The sequence below is a fragment of the Labeo rohita genome, chromosome 11, assembly GCF_022985175.1.
Source record: "Labeo rohita strain BAU-BD-2019 chromosome 11, IGBB_LRoh.1.0, whole genome shotgun sequence".
NCBI classification, from domain to species: Eukaryota; Metazoa; Chordata; class Actinopteri; order Cypriniformes; family Cyprinidae; genus Labeo; species Labeo rohita.
Window position 1 is genome coordinate 6,391,274 of NC_066879.1, and position 26,095 is coordinate 6,417,368.

Sequence of the window (26,095 nt, forward strand, 5' to 3'; positions counted from 1 at the left end):
AAACTAGCCCAAAATCAGCCCATTAAAAACTGCATTAATTACACGTTTTTGGCGGGGTTCCCCTGGTAAAATTAGCATTTCAGGGGCTGAACATTATGTGATTGGGGTCGCTTCAACCCGCAGACTTAAAAAACAACCTGCGGCAACAGTGTTAAAGTAGCCCAATTCTCCGGGAAAACCACAGACTTGGCAACACTGGTCAACAGATTGAACGCAAGTGGGTGTATTTTGCCCATGTGACATAATTCTTCCTTATATTTTTACATTAACAATGTAATTAATATTCAATTTATTAAAGCTAAGTATGAACCTCATCAAGTTAGTATTTTTAAGCATTTTACATTTATTCCAAAATAAAAACTCAAGGCTGTAACAATTTAAACAATTTATTTTATTTGTGAACTTATGTTCAGCTATTCTTTTTAACAGTTAACTTTAAACTATTTTTTAAATTTTTCGGATCACCAGTCATAAAAGCTTGGTAAATACTGATCACGGACATGGAGATGGAGATGGAAGCTGATTACTCAATAAAAACTCCCACAGATCATGTTTTCATGCCATTTTAAGTCTTATTTTGACATAACAAATTGGTTATATCTAAGTGTGTGAGATGTTTACTTACTTTTTTTAAATTAGTCTTCCCATTAAAGCCATTATATTCATTCACTCATTTAGAGTGATTTGCGAATGCGGAACAAGCACAGGAGGCGGGATTTATCGCATGAACCAATCACAATCCAATCATGTTGCAATGATTTATACACGTTTTTAATGTTATACTTTGTAATATTGGCGTTGTTTTGTTTCTTTCTGTACTACAGTTTTTTTCTCATCCAATATTTTGAGGCACTGCCTCCTTTGCCTTCTCAGAGGAAATGTTCCTGAAATGAGCATATACAAATAATGCATTTTAAGCTAAATGCATAAAGAAAATAATCCACTTTTTCATTGTAACATTTGAAATTTAGACCAGCACCAGAAATCACACAACATAAAACGGTTATATATCAATGTTGCCATGGACAGAGTTTCACCAAAGAGGGTGAGAAGGTGACAGAAGTTGTATCTGAAGCTGCAGAGTCCAGAATTGTCAAATCACAAAAATAAATCTTTGCTAACGTTTGCTAACATCAAATAACAAACAGCAAGAGTCAGGCTTTCATTCTGCCTATTTAAACTTGTTCCAGACAAAGAGCCTGAACTGGCGAAGTCAAATTTAACATGAACTCGCATTAATGTTGTTTTTACACAGACTTACCCGTGCACTTAGACTTATCACAATTCTTGCGAAAAATGTATCAGATGCTTAAACGCTGATTACTCATTCATGCACGGCCACAGAAAAAAACATGCACTGATTGTCATGACTACAGCATAGATGCAAAGCGAGAAGCATTCGACTGTAATTTTAGCCATAACTACATGATTTTCCCCACAGCAGTAATGAAAATTAGTTACATTTTATGTTTCTGTTCACAGAAACAGGATACTTGGTTCTGGCCTCCCAGGGGCTGAGTTTAGGACCCCCAAAAGTCCATCTAGTGAATAAGTGTCTATCTATGTAAACGGTTAAAAGGCCAGTAAAGGCCAGCAGGACTGACAGTCTGACTGCATAATGAGCTTTACTGTATTCTGAAGCAATGGACAGGCTCTTTGATCAGGGCTCTGTTTCCTCTCTGACGAGGAGGCCTTTTGTTTTGGGGACGAAATGATGGGCTCGACAGGTTTGATAGGCGTTTTGACAGCTCGCATATCACTGCTGAATGCCTGAGTGGTAGCAGAAGCAGAGCCGTGCCCTGCAAACACACAGTAATGGAGAGCTAATTGTTGTTGGGATAGCGCTGAGTCTGTGTGTGTTTATGAGTGGGTGGGCAGCCCGTGTGCCCATTACTCGCTCTGAGCTGGACATGAGGAACGAAAACGAGAAGGAAAGATAAAAAATGGAAGCGTATTTGAGTGAAAAATCGAGCGAGAGAACGCGTTTGAACGTGGAATGACTGTTCGGCCCACTGCTGTTGAGCTTTCAGGCCGGTTCCCAGAGGAGAAAAAGGAAAAACCTTCCAAACAAACACACTTGCACTGAATTCATAAGCAAACGGGACTCACCACCTACCCATAACTGCATGTTTCTGAACAACAAAGCACCCTCTCTCTCTCCCTCAACCTTGCCTTTCTTTTCCATCTCCTAACTCGCAGCTTTTCTTCATCCTGCATTCACTTTCATATTTCACTCCCCCTCCTTCCCGTTCTCCGAGAGCAGACACAATAAATTCCCCCGCCCAGCCATCTCCACAGAAATGAGAGGGCGAAAGGGGAGCCACGTCCCTTTCTTTTTCAGGAGGTAATTAAGTCTCTAAGGGGGGTTGCAAGGTCTCAGAAATGTGCTTCAGTGTTGATCTGCAAACTTCTCAAAAGCTTAATAAATATGATATGTCAGGTCCCTGTTTTTTGATAGTGTGTTTGTGTGTGTCTTAAAGGGGTCATCGGATACAAACTTCACTTTTACATGTTGTCTGAACATTAATGTGTGTTGGCAGTGTATGTACAAATCTACCCTATAATGATAAAAATTCATGCAGTGGTTTTTAATTAATCTGTAAAAATAATATCCCCTTTTTCAAATCGAACCATTCTCAGATGTCTGTTGGTGTGGTGTCACACCCACAGAGGCCACTCCCACGATAGTTGATTGACATGAGCTCTTACCTCAGACCCGCCTTACATCAGCTGTAACAGTCCAACCTCCATTGTTTCGATGCCAGAACAGGGATGTAAGTTAGACAAGAATATCTCCGATTGAGCAATTGAGGTGTTGTGTTGCTGGATGTAATAATGAACATAGTGGTCGTTATTTACTCCCGACATCTGAGCTGCTGAAGATGCAGTAGATTACGTTTGTTTGTGAAGTGAATGCACCTCCCGATCTAGATAAATGCGTCTATGTTCGCGCAAATCATTTGTGATCCAGCTTCACTTACAACAGAAGTGAGTATAAGGATTTTCTTATGAGTCTTTGCGATCACCTTTCCTAATAACCTGCTAGTTAGCAAGTTTAGCGGCTAAACGTGGCTAAAGTAAACAGGCTCCTCACTCCACAAAGAGAAGAGAGGGGCGGGGCGAGCAGAGCTCATTAACATTTAAAGCAACCTCGACCAGTACAGGATGATTTTTGCAGAGCTGATTTTGTAGTTTTACACAACCATTGAGACTTTTTAACCAAAGTATATTCTAGACTTTTCATTAAGACCCTAAAGAATCATATCAACTTGTGGAAAATGGGCATCTGGTGACCCCTTTAAAGCAGCAGTACATACAAAAATTAATATTCATTTCCCTCATGTTATTCTAAACTTGCAGTTTTTGGTGGATCATAAAATGAGAAATGATGTTTGAATGTTCTCATTACACTGTAATAAAGTGGTCAAATAACCTAAAGGTTTGTAGAAATAGGAAACAATGCACTGTGTTAATGTGAACATTACGATTAACATTACGATTTTAAACTTAATAATTTACAGAATTTTTTGAGGCCTTTCCCAGGACCTTTTGTTTTTCTAATTTGTATTTAATTTAATCTAATATGTATACTAAATGATACAAAATTATTATGTTTTTAAAGAACTAATTAGGTAGAAATAGCTTAAAATAGTATTTTCTTATAATGTATATAAAAAACTTTAAATAAAAAAATTATTAAAATAATATAGATTTTTAATTTAACATTTTGTTGTTTACATTTTTGTGTATGACAATGTTTAAATAAACTAATTTGATTGAAGTCATATATATTAACATTACTAAATGATATGTTGATTATATATATATATATATATATATATAATTTTACATTTTGTTGTTTGAATTTTACATGATAATATTTATAAAATTAAATAAATATTTAAAAATATTAATTATATTTTTATATTTTTGCATTATAGTAAAAAATCTCTTTCTTTTAAATTTGGGATGAAACATTAAAAAATAAAGTTTAAGAAGAAAAGCAAACAGCAAGCAGGGACTGTCAAGCTTCAAAAACGACCAAAAAGCATCATAAAAGCGCTACAAAAACTTTAGAAGCTATATTGTATTCTTGCAAAGGATGGCTGATTTTTGCTCTTTTTTTGGAGACTGACAACACTTAGTCAATACATGTCTTGGTTAAAGCTATATTTTTCAAACTGTCTCGTTCAGTGTTCCATAAAGGAAAGACGAATTTATTTGCGATGACATGAGGCTCAGCAAATCATCATGTGTGGGCGAACTTTTCCTTTACAGGTGGAGGCAGTGAAAGAGATGCTTTATCAACTAGAGGAGACCTATCTGAAGAAGAAGGCACTAAGAGCCACCAAAAAGCAAAATGCTGAAGAGAAGAAAGCCCTGAAAAAGGCGTCCCTCAGGAGTCCCGTCGTGCTGCCCCAGGGCCAACCGAATGCGCTAGCCGACCCCCAGCCCCCGTCATCCAATAAGTGAGCACCTTTCGCCACCCCACAAACACTTATCTTCTGCCAGGAAGTAGGACACTCCACTCCAGGCCATTACTCCATCCTCACTAAAAATAAATGGGCTTTGAGAGCGAACCATCATTCAGATCTGTCTTTTCTCAAATCATTCCACATTCATTTTACGACTCCCTTCTCGACACAAGAAAACCCCTTCCTCACATGAACGTACCTTATACTGGGCATCTACAGTGGGTTGATTTCGAGCGATATGAATAAAATAGTGCCTTTTCACTTATGTAACCAGTTCATACTGAATATGGATGAATCTCATTTATAGGCTATTTCAGTTTTTTTTTATAAAAGTTTTTTTTGGACAATTGACCCTTCGCAAAGACCCGCCCCCTTTACTGTTGCAATGTCTGATAAGCCATCGCGCTCTCACGCCACACATCATGTTCTCACACAGTAAAAAACATTGCGGAGCAAAGAGGATACAGACAACGCACCAACAGACAAGACAGAGTAGGTTACGTTTGGTATGAAACAAAATCCTATCTTTCTAATTTTATAATTTAAGAAAAGCAAAAATTAAATACCATTTTGTGGCTTTAATGTGTTGTGACAGATTGCTATAGCGCCTCAGTTCGAGCAGCACATGAATTGATCATCTTTATATATTTATTTTATTTCAACCACAGAAAGACATCAATACACAACATTTTTCAAATTTAAGTCCACCAGAGTTAAAGGAGAAGTCCACTTCCAGAACAACAGTTTACAAATAATTTACTCACCCCCTTGTCATCCAAGATGTTCATGTCTTTCTGTCTTCAGTCGTAAAGAAATTATGGTTTTTAAGGTTAGCATTTCAGCATTTTTCTCCATATAATGGACTTCAGTTGTGCTCCTGATTTTGAACTTCCAAAATGTAGTTTAAATGCAGCTTCAAAAGGCGATCTCAAAACGATGAGGAAGAAGGGTCTTATCTAGCGAAACGATCTGTCATTTTTTTCGAAAAAAAATAAAATTTGTATACATTTTAAGCACAAAAGCTTGTGTAACATTAGCTCTGGGATGCGCGTCCACAATGCTACGCACTACAGAATCACATCAAAAGGTCACACGCAACATAGGCGGAACTACAGACCCAGTGTTTACAAAGTGAACATGCAAAGACTAATGAAGTGCAAGTAAGTCAAACGCTGTTTACAAACAAAAAGGCACAACAATGTCGGATGATTCTGAAGTTGCAGGAGAAAATGTGATGGAGTTTTTAGCCATACCCTACCTTTTTTAACCCAGAGTACTCAGACGATGAACTTAGAGTGCTGCGGCAACACAAGTCTCTTAAGCCTTAGGCAGACCACATTCAAACGAGACATAGTGGTGCATGTGTGGAAAATGCCAACCACTGCCAACGGAGCAGGAATCTCAATGCTGTCAAGAATGGACCATATCTATTCCACTGTCGGAAAAAAATCAGCAAGTCAGGTGGTGAGTCGCGCATGAGCTTTCAACATGATTCTGTAGTACATAGCGTCGTGGACGTGCATCCCAGAGCTAGTGCTACACAAGCTTTTATACTTAAAAAGTATACAAATTTTAATTTTTTGAATAAAATGACAGATTTTTTCACTAAATAAGACCCTTCTTCCTCGGCTGGGATCATTTAGAGTCCTTTGAAGCTGCATTTAAACTGCATTTTGGAAGTTCAAGATCAGAGGCACCACTGAAGTCCATTATATTGAGAAAAATCCTGAAATGCTTTCCTTAAAAACCATGATTTCTTTACGACTGAAGACAGAAAGACATGAACATCTTGGATGACAAGGGGGTGAGTAAATTATTTGTAAATTGTTGTTCTGGAAGTGTAGTTCTCCTTTAATCTACTCTCCTGTCTGAGTTCTTTGTTGGACAAAATGGTGGAATGGCCATTGTGATTGTCAATTAAGCACATTTTACACTTGAGTTTATATATTGTAATCATTCTCAGTATTCTCAAAGATAATTGTCATCACATTGTTAAAATGTTTCATCACTTGACCTAAAAATGCCCATTCCATTATGTGGTATTTTTATATATATATATATATATATATATATATATATATATACAGGGTGCAACAGGTTACTTACTATAGCCTTATTGGAGTTGGGTCAACCTCCGCCTATGGAGAGAGAAAAAAGTTTTCAAAAGCAATATTAGACTTTAATATTGTCCGTCATTTTCCGTAATTTTCATATTTTAATTATAATAACACATTTAATTGCTTTATATTTTAATTGCATTTTCATTTTTAATCATGAACGTACAAGACGATACAGGCTTATGCATTTATTTTGAATAGAAAAGAAGAACAAATGAGACTGCATAACTTTTCATGTTCAACACCACACCCCGCAGAGACAGCTATTTTAGTATATTCTCATTTTTATGAACCAATATCGATCCTTAAATTACAATCGATCTTTTGGTCTATGCTGTTTTCAGTCAATGAATGAACAGTACATAGTGGGCCTCCAGTCCAATAAATCGCAATAGGTTAAGCCTTGTGTTACTTTTGAAACTAAACAAAGTCTCAGATTTCAAATTCTGTCAATTTCATTAGGAAATTCAAGCAATAAATACCGTTTTGGCGCTCTTTAATGTGGCGTGATAGCTCGCTGTAGCTTTTGGGCACTCGCCTGTGCATAATCAAATGCTTAGCAAAACATTTGTAGCAGTTTAATTTTCGTTCTGGATCCGGAGCTCTGCTGCCACACTGGAGTGCACTAGGCACCAACTGGACAGGGGGTGGAATTACAGTTGCATGTTACAATAGATCACCCTCAGTGTAATCTGTCAAAATGCCGGACGGCCTTAAGATTTTCGGTTAATGCCACCTCTGAAGAGTTTAATTGCAAAAACGATAAACGCCACTTTCAGTGCCATGCATTATTCTCCACACATACACTGTCAAAAATAAAAAAACACAATTTGTTGAGTCAGCTTAAAATAATTTGTTACCCTGCTGCCTTAAAATTTTAAGTTGAGTTAACTAAAATAAGTTTAGTCAAGTTGAAATGTTAAGTTGCACTAAGTAACAACTTAGATATTTGTGTTTGCTAAACTTAACAGATGGATAAGTAACCCAGCTGCCTTAAAATTTTAAGTTGATTCAACTCAAATATCTAAGTTGGCACTTAGTATAATTTAACATTTCAAGTTGAATGAACTTTTTTTGAGTTGACTGAACTTAAAATTAGGCAGCCAGGTTACAAATTATTTTAAGTTGACTCAACAAATTGTTTTTTACAGTGTAGCGCGATCTGAACCCTAAACACGTTGTGTCAAAAAAGACGGTATTGTCCACTTTCAAGGCATCACGAGTTCACGTTGCAGAAGCCAACAAGCGCCGTTGTTTTTTGTGAACAGAAGTCCATTTTAGCGAATGCATGCTGCATTCAGGTCAGGTGACACAGATGCCAGTCACTTTGAAACGACGCACTAGCTGAGAGGAGTTTTGTCAAGGCTGACTAAAAGTGATCGAGGATGGAAAATTTTGACAAACTTGATGAACCTGTGATATCTTCTTCAGGGCGTAAAAGGAAAATAAAAGTTGAAACTTTTTCACAGAACCTTGTTAAAAGCAGCACATTACAATGGTAAGGGAAAACCTGCTCCTTGTATTGCGTATAATCACAACCATATAGTTTATGACAGTGGTGGCAAACTCCGTTCCTGGAGAGCCACAACCCTGCAGAGTTAAGCTCTAACCCTAAGTAAAACTCACCGGCCTGTAGCTTCCTAGTAACCTTTTCAGACCTTGTTTAGCTTGTTCACATGTGTTTGATTAGGGTTGAAACAAAACTATGCAGGGCTGTGGCTCTCCAGGACTGGCATTCGCCACCCCTGGTCTATGAACACAACAACAAAGGCGTCTTGTCAGGCGTGTACATTGTCAGCTAATGAGATTACAAAGATAAAACAAAAAATGTTTTTTTGTAACTCTGAAACTAAAATGTGGAGTTGTCTGCTTTTGCCCAAAAAAAAAAAAAGACTGTTGGAGTTATCTGCTTGATATTACTTGGAATGCACAATAAAAAAACATGATTTCTGGAAATAAAAATGGAATTGTTTTTGCGAATAAACTCTTCACATATGTTTTAATGTATTTTTTAAACAATTATTGTAAATTTATTTAGTTATATATTATTTTAATATTATAAAATATTTCTAAATAAGCATAAACTAAATGCAACACAACAAATATTACCATGATGTTTTACATTTTTAATAACTGTAAATTTTTATAAATTAAAAAAAAAAAAAAACTATACATATTACTTATGTTAATTTAAACCTTATCTATTTATCCTTATCATTACAGTACCAGAAAGGGCCTCATTTTCTTTAAAGGAATAGTTCATCCAAAAATGAAAATTTCCTGAAAATGTATTTATCCTTAGACCGTCCAAGATGTAGATTTGTTGTTGTGTCTTTTTGTTGGATTTTTGATATGAGAGGACACTTTTTTTGAGAGATGCACTTTGTCCACTGTATATTATGGTGTAAAGCTAAAACATCTCAATGATGCATTTTTTACTACAAACTTGCAGCTTTTCACTTTACAGGTGAACTGAAACGGACTGGAAACATACAGATTACTTGTGGATTATTGTGATGTTTTTATCAGCTGTTTGGACTCTCACTCTGACGGCACCCAATCACTGCAGAGGATCCATTGGTGAGCAGGTGATTTAACACTAAACTTCAATCAAATTTGTCCAGACAAAGAAACAAACTCATTTGAATTTTGGATGAGTACATTTTCAATTTTGGGTGAACTATTCCTTCAAGAAAAATATCAATTTTGGACTGAAATTTGGTGGAATTTGATGTACTTGAGCACTACAAATGCAGCACAAGCTGTGCCAGTAAAAGGAAAACCAGTATGCCAAGACAAAAAAAAAAAAAAAAAACACATCATTGACGCATGACTATATTATTGTTTGCAGGGGAGTTAATGGTCTGAATTCACAGGTTACAGTCGGAGGCGGAGGAGGATTGATCAGGCGCTTAAAAACACAAGGAGTAAACACACACACATCTCTGTCGCCCTGTCACTCACGTGGGTGAAGATTGATTGCGCACGCAACAGGGGTCCCGCGGGGGGGAGGAGCTGTTTTCAGCCATCCAGCTGTATTGACAGCTGCAGAAATCTCTATGCACACACACATATGCACAGTGCTGATTCATGTTAGTCCTTGAGCTTTGCAACATACAGTACGAGCAATCTCCGTTAGCCAGCACCCAATTATAGACCGTCCCCAACTATAGTGCTTAGCCCTGAGTTTCTGATGGGCCCGTCCGGTGTCTTCAGGCAATTAGAAGGCTTTGGTCGAGTCTGCAAGGCACCTCCAGTGTTACGGTCAGCAATTAGTGCGTATTCATTTCAATACATTAATGGCATTCATCGAGTGGGGTGAGAAGGGAAGACATTGCATTGCACACTATCGGCATGTTGTAGAGATTAATTACATCGCATGTTTTCTAAACAGTAAACAGTTATTGTAATCTAGTGGTTGCATGTAAAATAAGTCGAATTCACGGCACAGCACTATAAAGAGAATATGTGATGCTGTTTTCGTTGGTGTTTAGATTGTGTAATGATGTTTCTGAACGCTGTGGATTTTGATAAAACGCGCTAAACGTGTGCTGATCCAGTTTTCGCTCGTGTAAGCAGCTCGGGTGTTACATCATTATATACTACAGGAGTGATTGAAGTATTTCTATCCACAGCTTGAGAGGAAAGATTTTAAATTAAAAGGAGATGAGAGAGTTTTGCTCTCCTCTATTTTACAGCAAAATAACCGTCGCTCTGTGGTTCACATGCTAAGCTATTAGGTTTCTATAACTAGCATACTGTTTCTGCAGGAAAACCATCCATGTGGGTCCCATTAACACACACACATACACACATGTCTGGTTTATTATCTTTGTGGGGACTCTCCATAGGCGCAATGGTTTGTATACTGTCCACACTGTATTTTCTATCCCCTTACCCTAACCCTACCCCTAAACCTAACCCTTACAGAAAACTTTCTGCATTTTTACTTTCTCAAAAAATCTCATTCTGTATGATTTATAAGCTTTTGTACCCATGGGGACCACAAGCCGGTCCGCACAATGTCAAAAATTTCAGGTTTTACTATCCTTGTGGGGACATTTGGTCCCCACAATGTAGCAAAAACAAGTACACACACACACACACACAAAGGTGCTTATTAAATGTTTTTCTAGGTTTTTTTGTTTTCTGTTTACATTAGTTGTATTAAAGCAACATTTAGCAAATGTCTTAGTTTTATAAAGCAGCAAGTGATAAAATGAAGATGTTCTTAAAAATTTTTTTTTTTAGGAAAATGGGTGAGTGGCTGTGCAAAACTCACTAGCACAATTCTAAGGCATTGCTGCTGTTGATAAAGTATTTGAAACAGCTTTTAGCTACTATTAAAAAATTTGGGGTCAGCAGTGTTGGGGGTACTGCATTAGAAGTACGCAAGTTACGTAATCAGATTACTTTTTTTCAAGTAACTAGTAAAGTAACGCATTATTTTTAAATTTAAAAAGTTTTAAAATTTAAAAAATATCTGAGCTACTTTTTCAAATATGTAACACCAGTTACTTTTTTTTTTTTTTTTACAGTTCCCATTTATTATCCCAAGTTAAGCGAAATTGGGAACAAGTGCAGAGGTGTTGTGTGTGCTGTGTAAACATGATGTTACAGTACTTCTAGACTAAATGTGACTCTGGACCACAAAACCAGTCTTAAGTAGAACGGGTATACTTGTAGCAATTGGCCAAAAATACATTGTATTACATTGTAAAATTGTAAATTATCGATTTTGCTTATATGCCAAAAATTATTGGGATATTAAATAAAGATCATGTTCCATGAAGATATTTTGTAAATTTCTTACTGTAAATATATCAAAAGTGAATTTTTGATTAGTAATATACATTGCTAAGAACTATATTTGGACAACTTTAAAGGCGATTTTCTCAATATTTTGATTTTCTGCACTCTCAGATCCCAGATTTTCAAATAGTTGTATCTCAGCCAAATATTGTCATATCCTAACAAACATACATTAATGGAAAGCGTATTTATTCAGCTTTCAGATGATGTATAAATCTTAAAATTGACCCTTATTGACCTTTGATGTATAAATCTCAATTTAAAAAAAAAACACAAAACTGACCCTTATGACTGGTTTTGTAGTCCAGGGTCAAAAATGTGAATATTAATTTCTTCTCATTTGCAAGAAACAGATTCAGTATTTCTCAAAATGAATAAAACCAGTGAAATGCAAACTCAGAATATGATGCAAATCTGCAATAATTAAATATGTTAAATAACACAAATATCCCATTTTATTAACCAATGTTTTTGATGCTGACCTTTGATTATCCATTTTTCAACCGTACTAATTACTTTATACTAACAACCATAAAAATTACTTTAGATAAACTAACATTTGTGCTTTTTCTTTTCTTTTAATTGCTGCAGACTGATTAACTTACGTTTTCACGTTTACCAAAAAAAAAAGAACTTTTCATATTAAAAACAAACAAGCAAGCCCTGCTCAGATTTAAGAAGTAACACAAAAGTAACTTAACGCATTCCTTTCCATTAACGCATTAATTTACTTTTTTATGGAGTTAATGCAAGATTGTAAATAATGCATTACTTTTAAAAGTAAATTTCCTCAACACTGGGGGTTAGTACATTATTTATTTATTTTTATTTTTATTTTTTTTTTTGGAAGAATTTAAAGGAGTAGTTCACTTCCAGAACAGAAATGTACAAATAATGTACACTGTCAGAAAAAAATGTACAAGTTCTGTCGCTGGGGCGGTACCCTAAGGTACAAAAAAAACTTTTAAAGTACTAATATGTACCTTTAAGGTACCAGTATGTACTTTCAAAGTACTAAAATGTACCTCTAAGGTACTAATATGTACGTTTAGGGGTAGGTAAGGTACAAAGATGTACCTTTTCACTTTTGTACCTTAGGATACCGCCCCAGCGACCGAACTGTACCTTTTTTTCTGAGAGTGTACCCACCCCCCTTGTCATCCCTTTTTTTCAGTCATAAACAAGTTATGTTTTTTGAGGAAAACATTTCAGGATTTCAAAGGGATCTAAATGATCCCAGCTGATGAATAAAGAAAGCCCTTTGAAGCTGCATTTAAACTGCATTTTGGAAGTTCAAACTTGCGAGCAGCATAGAAGTCCACTATGTGGAGAGAAATCCTGAAATGTTTCTGGAAGTGAACTACTCCTTTAATATTTCTATTCAGCAAGAATGCATTAAAGGGGTCATGATAATTATTTTAATATATATTTAATATTTAATATGTTCCTTGAGGTCTACTTATAATGTTAATAAAGTTTTTTTTTTTTTTTTTTTCACAAAAAAATGTAAAAAAATAAATAAATATGTGGAATAATGATTATTTTCAACTCCCATTCTGTCTGAAACGGCCTGTTTGAAGGTGCGTGTCCTTTAAGGCTTGTCAGTAATCGGCCACTGTTATGATTGGCTAACGTCACTGCATAACGTCACTGCATAGGAAACAGTATCAACGCCCCCCCTCGGTATTACATATGAGTGTTTTTACAAAATTATAAAAAAAACTAAATTTCCAGACAAACATTAGGAAATCATTTACTTACCGTTTGTGATGCAGCTGCAGTCAGATCTAGTACCGCATCATCTTTCAACAAATGTTTCTTTGTGAACTCTTTGTGACACTGTTCCTTGTTTACAAAACAAAATGCTCCGATCAATCCTCAGACACAATCTGGAAATGCAATTAAAAATAAACTATCCATTTGTTCGTTACACTGAGATCCTTCTGATACCTGTACAAACACGAGAACATGCTGAAAAAAAACAAAAAAAAAAAAAGCTTCAAAGCAAACATTATTTCACTTAATTTGTCCGACAGACGACAGACTTAAGTTCGTGGACTGTGTCAGAAAGCGCACGCGCATCTGTATATTGTATCCAGTGTGGACAATATAGCAGTAGTGATTGTAATTTGTATTTACTTTTGACGCGGAACTCACATTTACCGTATTCAAGTGATCAGCTGTTAAGCTACTGAACGCCAGTGGGCAGGGCCTATGTTTTAGTATATATTTAGTATATATTTTACCGTTTTAAATGGCAGACTATATATTTAAAAATGTTACATTTTTAAATATTAAGAAGAAATTTTTATTAAACTGTTAGCCAGTTCATTAAGTGGTATCCATATGCTATGGAACATACAGCCTCTTGTGAACTGATATAGTAAACATGTTGAATATATAACACAACAAGCCCATTACTATCCACTTTATAAAATATATAGACTGACCAAAATTATAAACACAACATTTCTGTTTTTACCCCCATTTTTCATGAGCTGAACTCAAAGATCTAAGACTTTTTCTATGTACACAAAAGGCCTATTTCTCTCAAATATTTTTCACAAATCTGTCTAAATCTGTGTTAGTGAGCACTTCTCCTTTGCCGAGATAATCCATCCACCTCACAGGTGTGGCATATCAAGATGATGATTAGACAGCATGATTATTGCACAGGTGTGCCTTAGGCTGGCCACAATAAAAGACCACTCTAAAATGTGCAGTTTTATCACACAGCACAATGCCACAGATGTCGCAAGTTTTGAGGGAGCATGCAATTGGCATACCGACTGCAGGAATGCCCACCAGAGCTGTTGCCAGTGAATTGAATGTTCATTTCTTTACCATAAGCCATCTCCAAAGGCGTTTCAGAGAATTTGGCAGTACATCCAACCGGCCTCACAACTGCAGACCACGTGTAACCACACCAGCCCAGGACCTCCACATCCAGCATCTTCACCTCCAAGATTGTCTGAGACCAGCCACCTGGACAACTGCTGCAACAATCGGTTTGCATATCCAAAGAATTTCTACACAAACTATCTCAGGGAAGCTCATCTGCATGCTCGTCATCCTCATCGGGGTCTCGACCTGATTGCAGTTTGTCATCGTAACCGACTTGAATGGGTAAATGCTCACATTCGATGGCGTCTGGCACTTTGGAGAGGTGTTCCTTTCATGGATGAATCCCGGTTTTCATTGTACAGGACAGATGGCAGAGAGTGTGTATGGCGTCGTTTGGGTGAGCGGTTTGCTAATGTCAACGTTGTGGATCGAACGGCCCATGGTGGCGGTGGGGTGATGGTATGGGCAGGCATACGTTATGGACACCGAACACAGGTGCATTATATTGATGGCATTTTGAATGCACAAAGATACCGTGACGAGATCCTGAGGCCCATTGTTGTGCCATTCATCCACGACCATCACCTCATGTTGCATTATGCACCTCATGATAATGCACGGCCCCATGTCACAAAGATCTGTACACAATTCCTGGAAGCTGAAAACATCCCAGTTCTTAAATGGCAAGCATACTCACCGGACATGTCACCCATTGAGCATGTCTGGGATGCTCTGGATCGGCGTATACGACAACGTGTTCCAGTTCCTGATAATATCCAGCAACTTCGCACAGCCATTGAAGAGGAGTGGAGCAACATTCCACAGGCCACAATCAACAACCTGATCAACTCTATGTGAAAGAGATGTGTTGCACTGCGTGAGGCAAATGGTGGTCACACCAGATACTGACTGGTTTTTGGACCCCCCCATAAAAAATCATTCAAAACCATTGTACAAAATCGATCTCCTCACACTCTAGGGCGTCAGCGAGGCCTGAAACTGTCCGCCTGCTTTTTTGAAAGCTGCCTAACTTCTGAAAGCAGGTATCAAAGTGCTAAACTACAGTATATGATGAATATTTACAGGAATAAGTGAGATGTAGGCGTAATGAATGTGTGGAGAAACTGGCAACATTAAAAGAACCTCAGTATATAATAGTATGGCAAGCCAAGGTTTGAGTATAAAATATACAGTTGTCAGAGAGAAAGATGATGAACCTGGCTGACAGATCCCGGTGTGTGGAAGGCAGTGCTGGTTTTGCTGTGATTTCAGGTGGGATAAACTGTTTGCTCTGAGCCCAAGAGAGCATGGAGGTAAACATCTCTCCTGCCAAGTTTTTTCTTCCTCTAGTAAGAAGTTGGGAGATCTTTCTGATCAAATACAGTGAACACAGAAGTGCTGCTGTGGTTAGAACTAGGGAGACTGAAGAAGCACGATTTTCATTTTTTTTTTTTTTTCCCTCTTTCCTTCGGTCCCCGTCTCTCATTTCCGAGAGGAAAGGTGTGAATCTGTCAGTGGAGTGTGGAGTACAAAATCTGATCTGAGCTCGTCTCATTCCAAACTATTCCACAATCAGAAAAAAACAGGGTTCTTCAGAAGAGCTTCAGGCTTTAAAGACTCTGCGAAGGATCTGTGTGGAAATAGACTAGCCCTACTCAAGTTGTCGTGAAACATTTAAAAGGGAATGCTTTAGCAGGAGACCATTCAACGTCAAACCATCAGGACACATTTAAACGATCAGAGACAGATTAAAGGAATTCAAAAAAGAAACCTGTCATTTTTTATTCAACCTCATGTCATGCAAAACTCATACGACTTTCTTTTCTGTGGAATTCTCAAGAGATAAAGTTCACACAGTCAAACTGTAAAAAGACTGAAAAGCACCATGAAAGTATGTCCATATGTGTCTTGCACTATTTTCAAATTTGCTTCAGTTACCTTCTTCAGCCTGTTCCTCATACAAACCAAAAAAAAAAAAAATTAAATCCTACACACGAATTAAACTTGCATGAGTATGAAATTTTATTAGCAACATTCCCTTGTCCACACTAACACATTTTCATTTAAAAACACATTTTGGCCTCCTGTCCACACTGTTTTTGTCAAGAAAATTGAGCTTTTAGAAAACGCTCTCCAAAGTGGATAAATTTGAAATGTTGTTTTCGCATTTGTAGTGTGAACAGTGAAAACTGAGACTTTTGAAATCGATCACGCATATTTAGTTGTGATGCATATTGTACCAATAAACATCTCTGTTTATACCTGCTTTGTGCTTGTTATGTCCTGTAGACCAATTTGGAGTAGACATCACAGTTACGTCACTTGCAGCTGCATGCACATAGTGGTTGGTAAATCCATGGAATAAGAGAAAAAAAAAAACAGTTTTTTTTTGCCTTTTGATGTCAAAATCGGAATGCAAATAATTTCGCCTTTTGATGCTAAATGCATATGTTCAAACGTACATACTATGGATAAAAACTGCTATGATTACTCTACTTTTAAAGCATAAATTTGATTTAAACAATAGGTCTACATAATATTCACAAATGCTGTTCAAAAGCCAGAAATGTGGGATATAAACTCCTATTCTGAGCCGAGAGGAAAAGAGAGAATGACGAGTTGTTTTTCCTTATTAGAATTGTGGGATATAATCTTGGAATTGCAAGAATAAAATCAGAATTTTGAAATATAAAATCAAATTTATCTTTTTTTAATTATTTTATTCTATGACTCCATAGACTGCCACTTAAAAAAAAAAATTCATTTTCTCCGCCTACAAAAAACGTCATCCTTGTTTCGCATCTGTAAGACTATCCCACTATCTAACGTCAATTTCGTTGAATAACAGTGCTTATCGCTGAGCGACAAGCTCTTGTAATATGCAGAGAACATTTTAAAAATGACATCTAATAAATATAATCTATAATCTTTAAATTTAACTATTTTGGCTGATGTTGGTAGGTTTATGGACCTTGTAGCCACCGCACTAGCTATTATTTTTAATCGAAGAAGACGCAGACGTGTATCTTTAGAAAATCAGCACGGAGAGCCGCTTCTGGGGTTCTTCTGAAACGTGCCGTTTTTGCGAAACTAACGTGTTTCCATTGGCCGTATTTTCAAATCGCAGTTTCAATTCTCGTGATTTGAAGGCTAATAGAAACGCAACTAATTTCACAAAAACTCCCAAAGGTTTTTACGCTCACATGAGGTGGTTTTTCAGACAATTTGAAAAAGGAATACTTCGCAAAACTGCAATGGAAACAGCCTTTATGCATTTACAGCTCACCTTGCGTACATAGTCACATGATCATTCTTTAATGTACTTTATCCTCAGAAAACACCTTGACTACACAATGCTTTAACAAAGGGCTTTCCTTGCCATTAAAGCTTGGACAACCCCTTATTTACACTGCACAAATCTGCGGCACATTACAGCTTCGACACGGCCACCGGAGCTGATCACGACCACTTTAGTCAATGCTTGTGTTTATACCAAGCACGCCATGGCACGTTTCAGAAATGTCCCAGAAGTGGCTCTCCACGCTGCTTTTGTAAAGATAGACGCCTATGTCTCCTACGATTAAAATGAATGGCTAGTGGGGTGGCTGCGATATATGACATGACTTATTGTGAAAGGAAAAAATTACATTTAAGTCACATTACATCGGTTAACAAAAACACCTCCATTTCTTTTATCAACATTTATAAAGTACTGCAAAAGATTTACACAAATGGTTATTTTCATTTAAAAAATACAATTTAAATACTTTTTAATCTCAAATAACCGATCGTTGCGATAAGACCCTTCTTTCTCAGCTGGGATCATTTACAACCACATTTGGGATCGTTTGAAGCCACATTTAAACTGCCTTTTGGAAGTTCAAAATTGGGACACCATATCCGTCCATTATATGGAGAAAAATGCAGAAATATTTTCCTCAAAAAATATAATTTCTTTACGACTGAAGAAAGAAAGACTGGATGACAAGGGGGTGAGTACATTATACAAGAATCTTTGTTTTGTAAGTGGACTTCTCCTTTAATAGACTTGAACTATATAGTATATGCATTTCAAATCTATTATTATTTTATTATTAAGGGACGAAGAGCATTTATCGAAAATGACGATAAACCTTTTTACAAGTCCGACTCTCTAGCTATTAGGCCACGACTGCCCATTGACAATTATACATATTCCAAAATAAACAAAATTGCAAAAATGTATATTTGTTTCTCATACAAAGCTATTGTATGGCTTCAGAAGATGTGGAATAATAATAAGTCATATGGAGTATTTTTATGGTGTAGTTTTGGAGCTTGATGGTCCACGGCCCCCATTTACTCTCATTGTACAGCAGCTTTGACATTCTGCAAGAACATATTTCGTCTTGAAGAAAGAAAGCCATTTAAATGCTTTTCTGGTTGTCTTTTCTCTTAGGTTTTTGGTATTCTTAAGTTTTAATGATCCATTTTCTGCAGTAGGCGTATAGCCTGAGATCTGAGAACTTGGGCGAAAAAAAAAACCTCTGGCTTGATGATCACTGACAAAAATTGACCCTAAACCAATTTATATCACGATAAAAGAGCAGTACGTTATCAGTAACCAGACTTAAGGCCATTCCGCGTGAACTTGAGTGAACGAATGTGATCTGGAGACAAGACTTTTAGTTACATTCATACCTCATACAGGAGGGTTATGATCAAAGCAGGCACTGTTGAATTATGTAAGGGGGTTTCCCAGTAAATCAGCTGAAAAGGGTAATACTTCAGTTTTACAGCTCAGTTGTTGTAAATTACTGGCACTGGACTGGATTTATTAAAGTCTTGACTAATATTAACTTATAAACCTTTTTACTGCAAAATCATAAAGTCTTTTAAGTCTATAAAAAACAAAATGCCACGCAAACTGGAAAAACATAGCTAACGGTTAGAAAATGAAACTCTCAAACATTTAAAACATGAAATACGTTAATATTTATGGTTATATAGAATATTAAAGTGTGGAATGCCTCTAATTAAAATTTTCATGATACCTGCAGCGTTTATCCTGCCGTGCAAACCATCAAAAAAGCGGTTCCGCCTGTGACCTTTAGCTGGTACACTTCAGCAACTGCGCTTTGTAAAAAGGATGAGGTATTTGTAGCACTGAATAGATGAACAATTACAGCTTATTACGCCTCTCCTCAGCACGAACTATTGATCTTGTGCAATTTTATACTCAGAAATGCCCGCCTGCAGAACATGACGGAAATTAGACTTTCTAATTATTCCCCCAAACAAAAGGGACGAGTTTGAATCCTCTGCTGGAATCTCTTCACCAAGTCTCGAAGTAGCATCTTTGAAGACACCCACAAGAGATTCAGAAGACATAAACAGGCGTCTCTGGGTAATCTGAAAGCAGGCGCAGGGTGGCAGTAATTTAAATTGTCTCAGACTGTGCCAGCACCATCAATAACAGCGAATTATATCAATGCTCTACGCCAAAAGACTGGATGGAAATGGAGGTACAAAGGTTTTCTCGCGTGCATTTCGCACATATGACACGCAGCAAGCTGCCATAGCTGGGTAGTAGATGTCTGTACTCTGAAAATCAAAAGGATTTATTTAACAGTCACTCTCCAGAGGCAGCGTGTTACATCTTTATGATCCTGACGGAATTTTCAAGATTATGTTTTTAATGCTCGTTAGACGAGGAGGAAGATTCCGAAAATATATTTAATTGGACGCATTTATGAGCCGTGCTCTGATTTTGTCTCCCGGAGACCGAACAAACTCATTCTCTGAAACGTGAAGTGCCATCTGAATTTCAGAGGGAGCCGTTTTGGGCTACAGTCATTATCGCAGCCTTGTGAGAGTTAACACGGTGCGCGCTCATTTGGGAATAATCAGGCTCCTTTGAACATAACGAACACTTCGACGGACTTCCTGCACAAGCAGTTAAAGAAGAGAAAAGGACTGGGTAGAGGAACAGTGAAAGCGCATGAGGATTGGGGGCGCTAATCAGCAAAAGAAAGATAAGTGTTACCGCCTCGGCCAAACCAGACTCGCCGAAATTTGTATGGCTGGACAAAATAAGGATTAAAATGTATATAATGACAAATAATACATACAGCATAAATAATGATAAAAATGTATTCATGTATACAGGAAAACATTACTTTTACTTGATTACACCAGATTACATTTTTAGGGGCCTTTTACACAACACCGTTTTCTTTTCTTTTTCTTTGGGCTTTTTTCCATTTTTCTTTGACAGGACAGTCAAGATGAGACAGGAAGTGAGTGGGAGAGAAAGAGGAAGGATGGGATTGGGAAAGGTCCACGAGATGGGATTTGAACTCGGGCCACCCAAGGCGCAACTGCAAGCCTATTGGCGCCAGCACAAAACACAGTTGTCAACTTAAAGTCAGTTCTGAGAAAATTTGAAAGATTTGTAGCTTTATATCTCTCTGACTTTATAACTCGCAATTGTAAGTTTATATCTCAGAATTCAGTGAGTTTGTATTGCAATTCTGAGAAAAAAAAGAATTTTGAGGTGTAAACTCGCAAATGCGATGTAAAAAATCAGAATTGTCACATTTACTTTTTTATTCTTAATTCAGTGGTGGAAACGGGCTTCCATATTTTAAGAACTGTTGCAGACTCTGTTCTTCTGTTCTTGCAATGTGAAACACAACAGACGCTGTAGTCACGATTACCAATTTAATGAACAACATCCCATGAATTATTCCTCTGGAGTACACTTGCAATCTCTTCCCAAATCCTCAGTCACGTCTCTCTTCTGGTCTGTTTTACTCTGGGTTTTTTCAAACTTTATTTTGTAACCATTTTATATCCTTTACTGTAGGAGTGTTCTCAAAGAAAAGAGACACAATAAACCAGATATCTTCTTTTTGACGTCAAAATTAAGCATTTTGAATTCACTGTTTAGTATTTACGATAACAAGAGCAGAGGGTGATGGAACTCTTCTAGGATGGTGTATAGGACACAGACAATTTTGTTAGTACACCAAGTTAGTTCCTTATGTTCCTGCCATCCCTACATCCTCTCTTTTGCATGCTGTGTGGAATCAATAAAGAAGAAAAGCACAGCTAAATGATGTATTAGTGCACAGCTGCTGGTGTAGACAGTACAAATAGCTATAAGAAGCTGTTGGTTTGTTTGTAGTAGGACAGAGGATTGTGTAAGTACGTCTCATTAGAATGCCCTGTGTTTTCTCTACAAAAAGACTAATGATTTATTGATGTTGTATCCCAATGAGCTCTAAGCTTCCCGTTGAAGATCTCATCACAGGTGAGTCTCTAGTGGTAATGGGAAAAGACTGAAGGGCAATGTAGAGACCTCTCTCTTAGCAAAAGGAATATATGATAAAGGGTAATACTGTTATTCATTTTGGGCGTAGCTGGTGCAGCACTTTTCTCTGTAAATGTTTTGGTATTCACATGCTTATTGTTTTTGTTTGCACTGCAACAACACCAAAAGACAGAGAAGAAAAGTCAAACTTGATCACATTTCACACAGAACTCAAAAATGGACTGGACAAAATTATTGGCACCTTGTCAAAATTGTAAGAAATAATTGCTTTTCAAGCATGTGATGCTCCTGTAATTTGTATTTAGACACACCTGTGGCAAGTAACGGGTGTGGGAAATATAGTAATCATAACCAGTTAAAATGGAGAAAAGTTGACTCAACCTTTGTGTTGTTTGTCACACTGAGCATGGAGAAAAGTAAGAAGTGTAAAGAGTTGTCTGTGGATTTAAGAGAAAAAACTGTGGAAAAACATGGACAATCTCAAGGCTACAAGTCCATGTCCAGAGATCTTTGTGTTCCAGTGTCCACTGTGTAATATCATCAAGCCATTTACAGCCCATGGCACTGTAGCTAACCTCCCTGGACGGGGACAGAAGAGCAAAATTAATGAAAAATTACAATGGAGGTTTGAAAGGTGGATAAAGAACCCTGATTAGCTTCCAAACAAATTCAAGCTGATCTGCAGACACAGGGTACAACAGCTCGCACTATCCGTCACCATCTGAATGAAAAGGGACGCTATGGTAGGAGACCCAGGAGGACACCACTGCTGACATAAAGGCAAGACTGGAGTTTGCTAAAACTTGTGTGACAAAACCACAATCCTTCTGGGAGAATGTACTGTGGACAGATGAGACAAAAGTAGAGCTTTTTGGTATAGGACGTCATGGCACTGGTAACAGAAAAAGAAAAGAAAAAGAACACAGTCCCTACAGTCAAACACGGTGGAGGTTCAAAGATGTTTTGGGGTTGCTTTTCTGTGTCTGGCACTGGATGCCTTGACTGTGTGAACGGTATCATGGAATCTGATGATTACCAATCTGAGTCCAGATCTGAATCCCATAGAACACCTGTGGCGAGATCTCAAAACAGCAGAGAAGGCATCCTTCAAACCTGAATGACCTGGAGCAGTTTGCAAAAGAAGAGTGGTCCAAAATTCCATTAGAGAGGTGTAAGAAACTCATTTATGGTTACAGGAAGCGACTTCAGGAAGTAATTTAAGTAATTTTTTCCAAATATTATGTTAAGGGTGCCAATAACTTTATCCAGTGCATTTTTTGGGTTGTGTGGAATTGTATTAGATTTTACTTTTCTTCTCAGTTTTTTTGTGTTGTTTCAATGCAAAAAAAAAAAAAAACATATACATGTGAGTACCAAAACATTTGCAACTGCAGCAATTTTCTGACAGAATTGCAAGGGTGCCAATATGTGACTGTATAAACTTATCAATTGCGAGTTATAAAGTCAGATTTGAGTGACACAAATTCAATTCTTTTTTCTCAGAATTGCATGATATAAACCCACAGTGAAAAAAATAAATTGTCTGAATTTTTTTTTCACATTCTCAATGCAAGAGTCTTTTTTCCCCCTTAAAACTGGACTTTATAACTCGCAGTTACAAGTTTATATTTCACACAATTCTGAGAAAAAAAGTCAGAATTGTGAGATATAAACTCACAAAAAAATGTCTGACCTTATTTCTAGCAAATGTGAGTTTATATCATGCAATTAAAAAAAAAAAGAATTGTGTCAGAATTGTGAAATAAAAAGTCGCAATAACCTTTTTTTTATTATTTTATTCTGCAGCGGAAATGGGCTTCCGTATTAAAGGGTTAGTTCACTCAAAAAATGAAAATCTGTCAATTACTCACCCTAATGTCGTTTCAAACCCGTAAGACCTTCATTCATCTTTTGAACACAAATTAAGATGTTTTTGATGAATTCCGAGAGCTTTCTGACCCTGCATAGACAGCAATGCAACTGACACATTAAAGGCCCAGAAAGGTAGTAAGGATATTGTTAAAATAGTCCATGTGACATCAGTGGTTCAACCTTAATTTTATGAAGCTACGCAAAAACGTTTTGTGCACAAAGAAAACAATAATTATTCAACAATTTTTCAGTCAGCACGCATTTACAAGAGTACCATGATGCATGCACAGAGAAGAAATTGTTGAAAAAAGATGGAATTTTTGTTTTCTCTCTGCACAAAAAGTATTTGCGTAGCTTCATAAAATTAAGGTTGTACAACTGATGTCACACTGACTATTTTAACAATGTCCTTACTACCTTCCTGGACCTTGAATGTGTCAGTTGCGTTGCTGTCTATGCAGGGTCAGAAAGCTCTCGGATTTTAACAAAATTATCTTAATTTGTGTTCTGAAGGTTGAACGAAGGTCTTACAGGTTTAGAAGGAAATGACGGGGAATAATTAATGACAGAATTTTCATTTTTTGGTGAACTATTCCTTTAAAGGAGCTCTGATCACAAATGAGAAGTTCTTGTGATATCTCAAAGAAATAGTGGTGAATTTGTATTCGAATTTACAACTTTGTCAAATATGGTCAAAATCCACTTCTCAGTGTGGCTTCAGTGATCTGAAATCATCTTGGATGCATTTGCGACTGGCTTTCAGTGTGGTCAAGTGTTGCCTGATTTGCTCGCCAAAATGTAAGGTGTAAATGGGCCCCAGGTTACAAGTTTCCACTAGCAGTTATTCAACAACAACTGCTAGCATTTTTCTGCTCTCTGGGTAGCCTTGATAAGTGCGAAATGATGAATTTCTGACATCGGAGTTTGTATCAGACACATTTCATTTTGCCATATGCGAGCAGAGCTCCTGAGCCTTTGCTCCACACTGAAATGATGTAACGTTTGCTCTGTTTAGACCCTGTTGGCCTTGTTAGCTTGTATCCTAAAGTCATTCTGTCTTAGCAGGAACATTCAAGCAAAAATTCATCTTAGCTTCTGATGATTGTTGGAACAGAACAAGCTAATAATCCAGGCAGAAACTAACTACAAAACAAATGCTACTTCACATCTTTGTTCGCACCTCAGGTCAGGTCATCTTTACTGTATTAAACACTTTCAGACTTGCTTTGAGGAGAGAACCAAGCTCGGGGCAGTGACCTGGTCTTGTCTGTGAAGTGCTCCCTGAGTAGGAAGCAACTGAGAACAAAGGGCCTGTACTTGCCTATTCAACGATAAATGAGGCATTCACTGGCTTTGAAGTGGAGGAGAGGCAACTGTAACAAGAAAATCAAGACCTCTGTTTTCCTTTTTTGATATTCCTGGACTTTCTTTGCCTCGGGGCTACAGTGTTAGTTCAGTATCCAGGACACTATTCAGCATCTACGCCTTTAGATAAGGGAAACATAAGATGGCTGTAGTGCCGGAGCGCAGCTGTGTTAATACAATGAAAATCTATTCTGCTTTGAAGGAATAAAACACAGCAAGTACCCAGCAAAGGCCTCATGGTGCAATAATGAGCGCTCTTGAGTGGCGCAGCGGATTCGCTTAAGACTGGACAAAGCTGCTTATGCATCCAAATCTATTGTGTTAGGGGTTGAACGGGATACTAAAGGCACACTACATAATAGTCGATTTGATAGTTTTAGACTCAAAGGTCCATATTGGTCTTCTTCAGAAATCAGCAAGTGATGCTATTGGCAGCTTCTGTCGAACAGCTGTTTGGCCGTATCACAGATACGTCTGAGAACTGTCTGTTCATCTCCAAACAAATGACACGTTTAAAAACCAAAGCGACATTCAGATGTGACTCACATTACCCACAATGGCTCGCAAACAATCTGGGATTGGATCCAAATATATTGAACTATCATTTCTGTTGACTGTGATCCAGCTCTCCACTATTTTTCTGGTAGAAGAGCATGTTAACAAACATTCAAAAGAGTCATATGGGTTTGGGCCGACATGAGGGAGAGTAAATGAGATGAATTCATGCACAATAAGAGAATTAACAAGTACATAATGGGGCTGGGTTAAAAAGTGTATAGAGATTTGTATTTTTACAAAAGGATGTCTATTCTTAAATCCCAAGAATTGATTAGTCTAGCCTGTTTTTAGTTAATAAATGGAACGTTTTAGCATGCATCCCATCGTATAAATCGCAATATGTTGTGATTTGTCACTTTTGATAAAAGTCCGAGATTTCATATTCCGTTCATTTTATTACAATGGACCTTTCTCACATTTCCGGGTTTCTCATAGCGGAAGTCGTCATAGTTGGGTAAAATCCGAGAGCAGCGAATGGGACGGTAGCACAAATATATTTTTGGCATTCCCATTTGCTCAAATAGCAAAAGAAAAACTACACGACGACTTTTACTCAAAGGGAAAAAATTAAGAGAGACTGATATCGGCAGTCAAAAGAGAGAACAATGTCAAATTCACCGTCCCTCCCATAGACGCGGCATTAGAAACACCCTCGCAGAGCGTTAACTAGTTTTTTTGGAACTTGCTGAAAAGGTGATATAATACAAAGTGTAGTGTTATAAATGTACATACATATT

At 37.3% G+C, this 26,095-nt stretch overlaps 1 protein-coding gene across 1 annotated transcript in view; it reads left to right on the forward strand.

Annotated features, from left to right (window-relative positions):
• Positions 1-4,473, forward strand: part of LOC127173473 (spermatogenesis-associated protein 16) — an 88,397-nt gene extending 83,924 nt beyond the window's left edge. Inside the window, exon 11 of the mRNA XM_051123385.1 lies at positions 4,279-4,473. Coding sequence (XP_050979342.1) covers positions 4,279-4,473 — 195 coding nt within the window. The remainder of the gene's footprint in view (positions 1-4,278) is intronic.
• Positions 4,474-26,095: the final 21,622 nt, after the last annotated feature.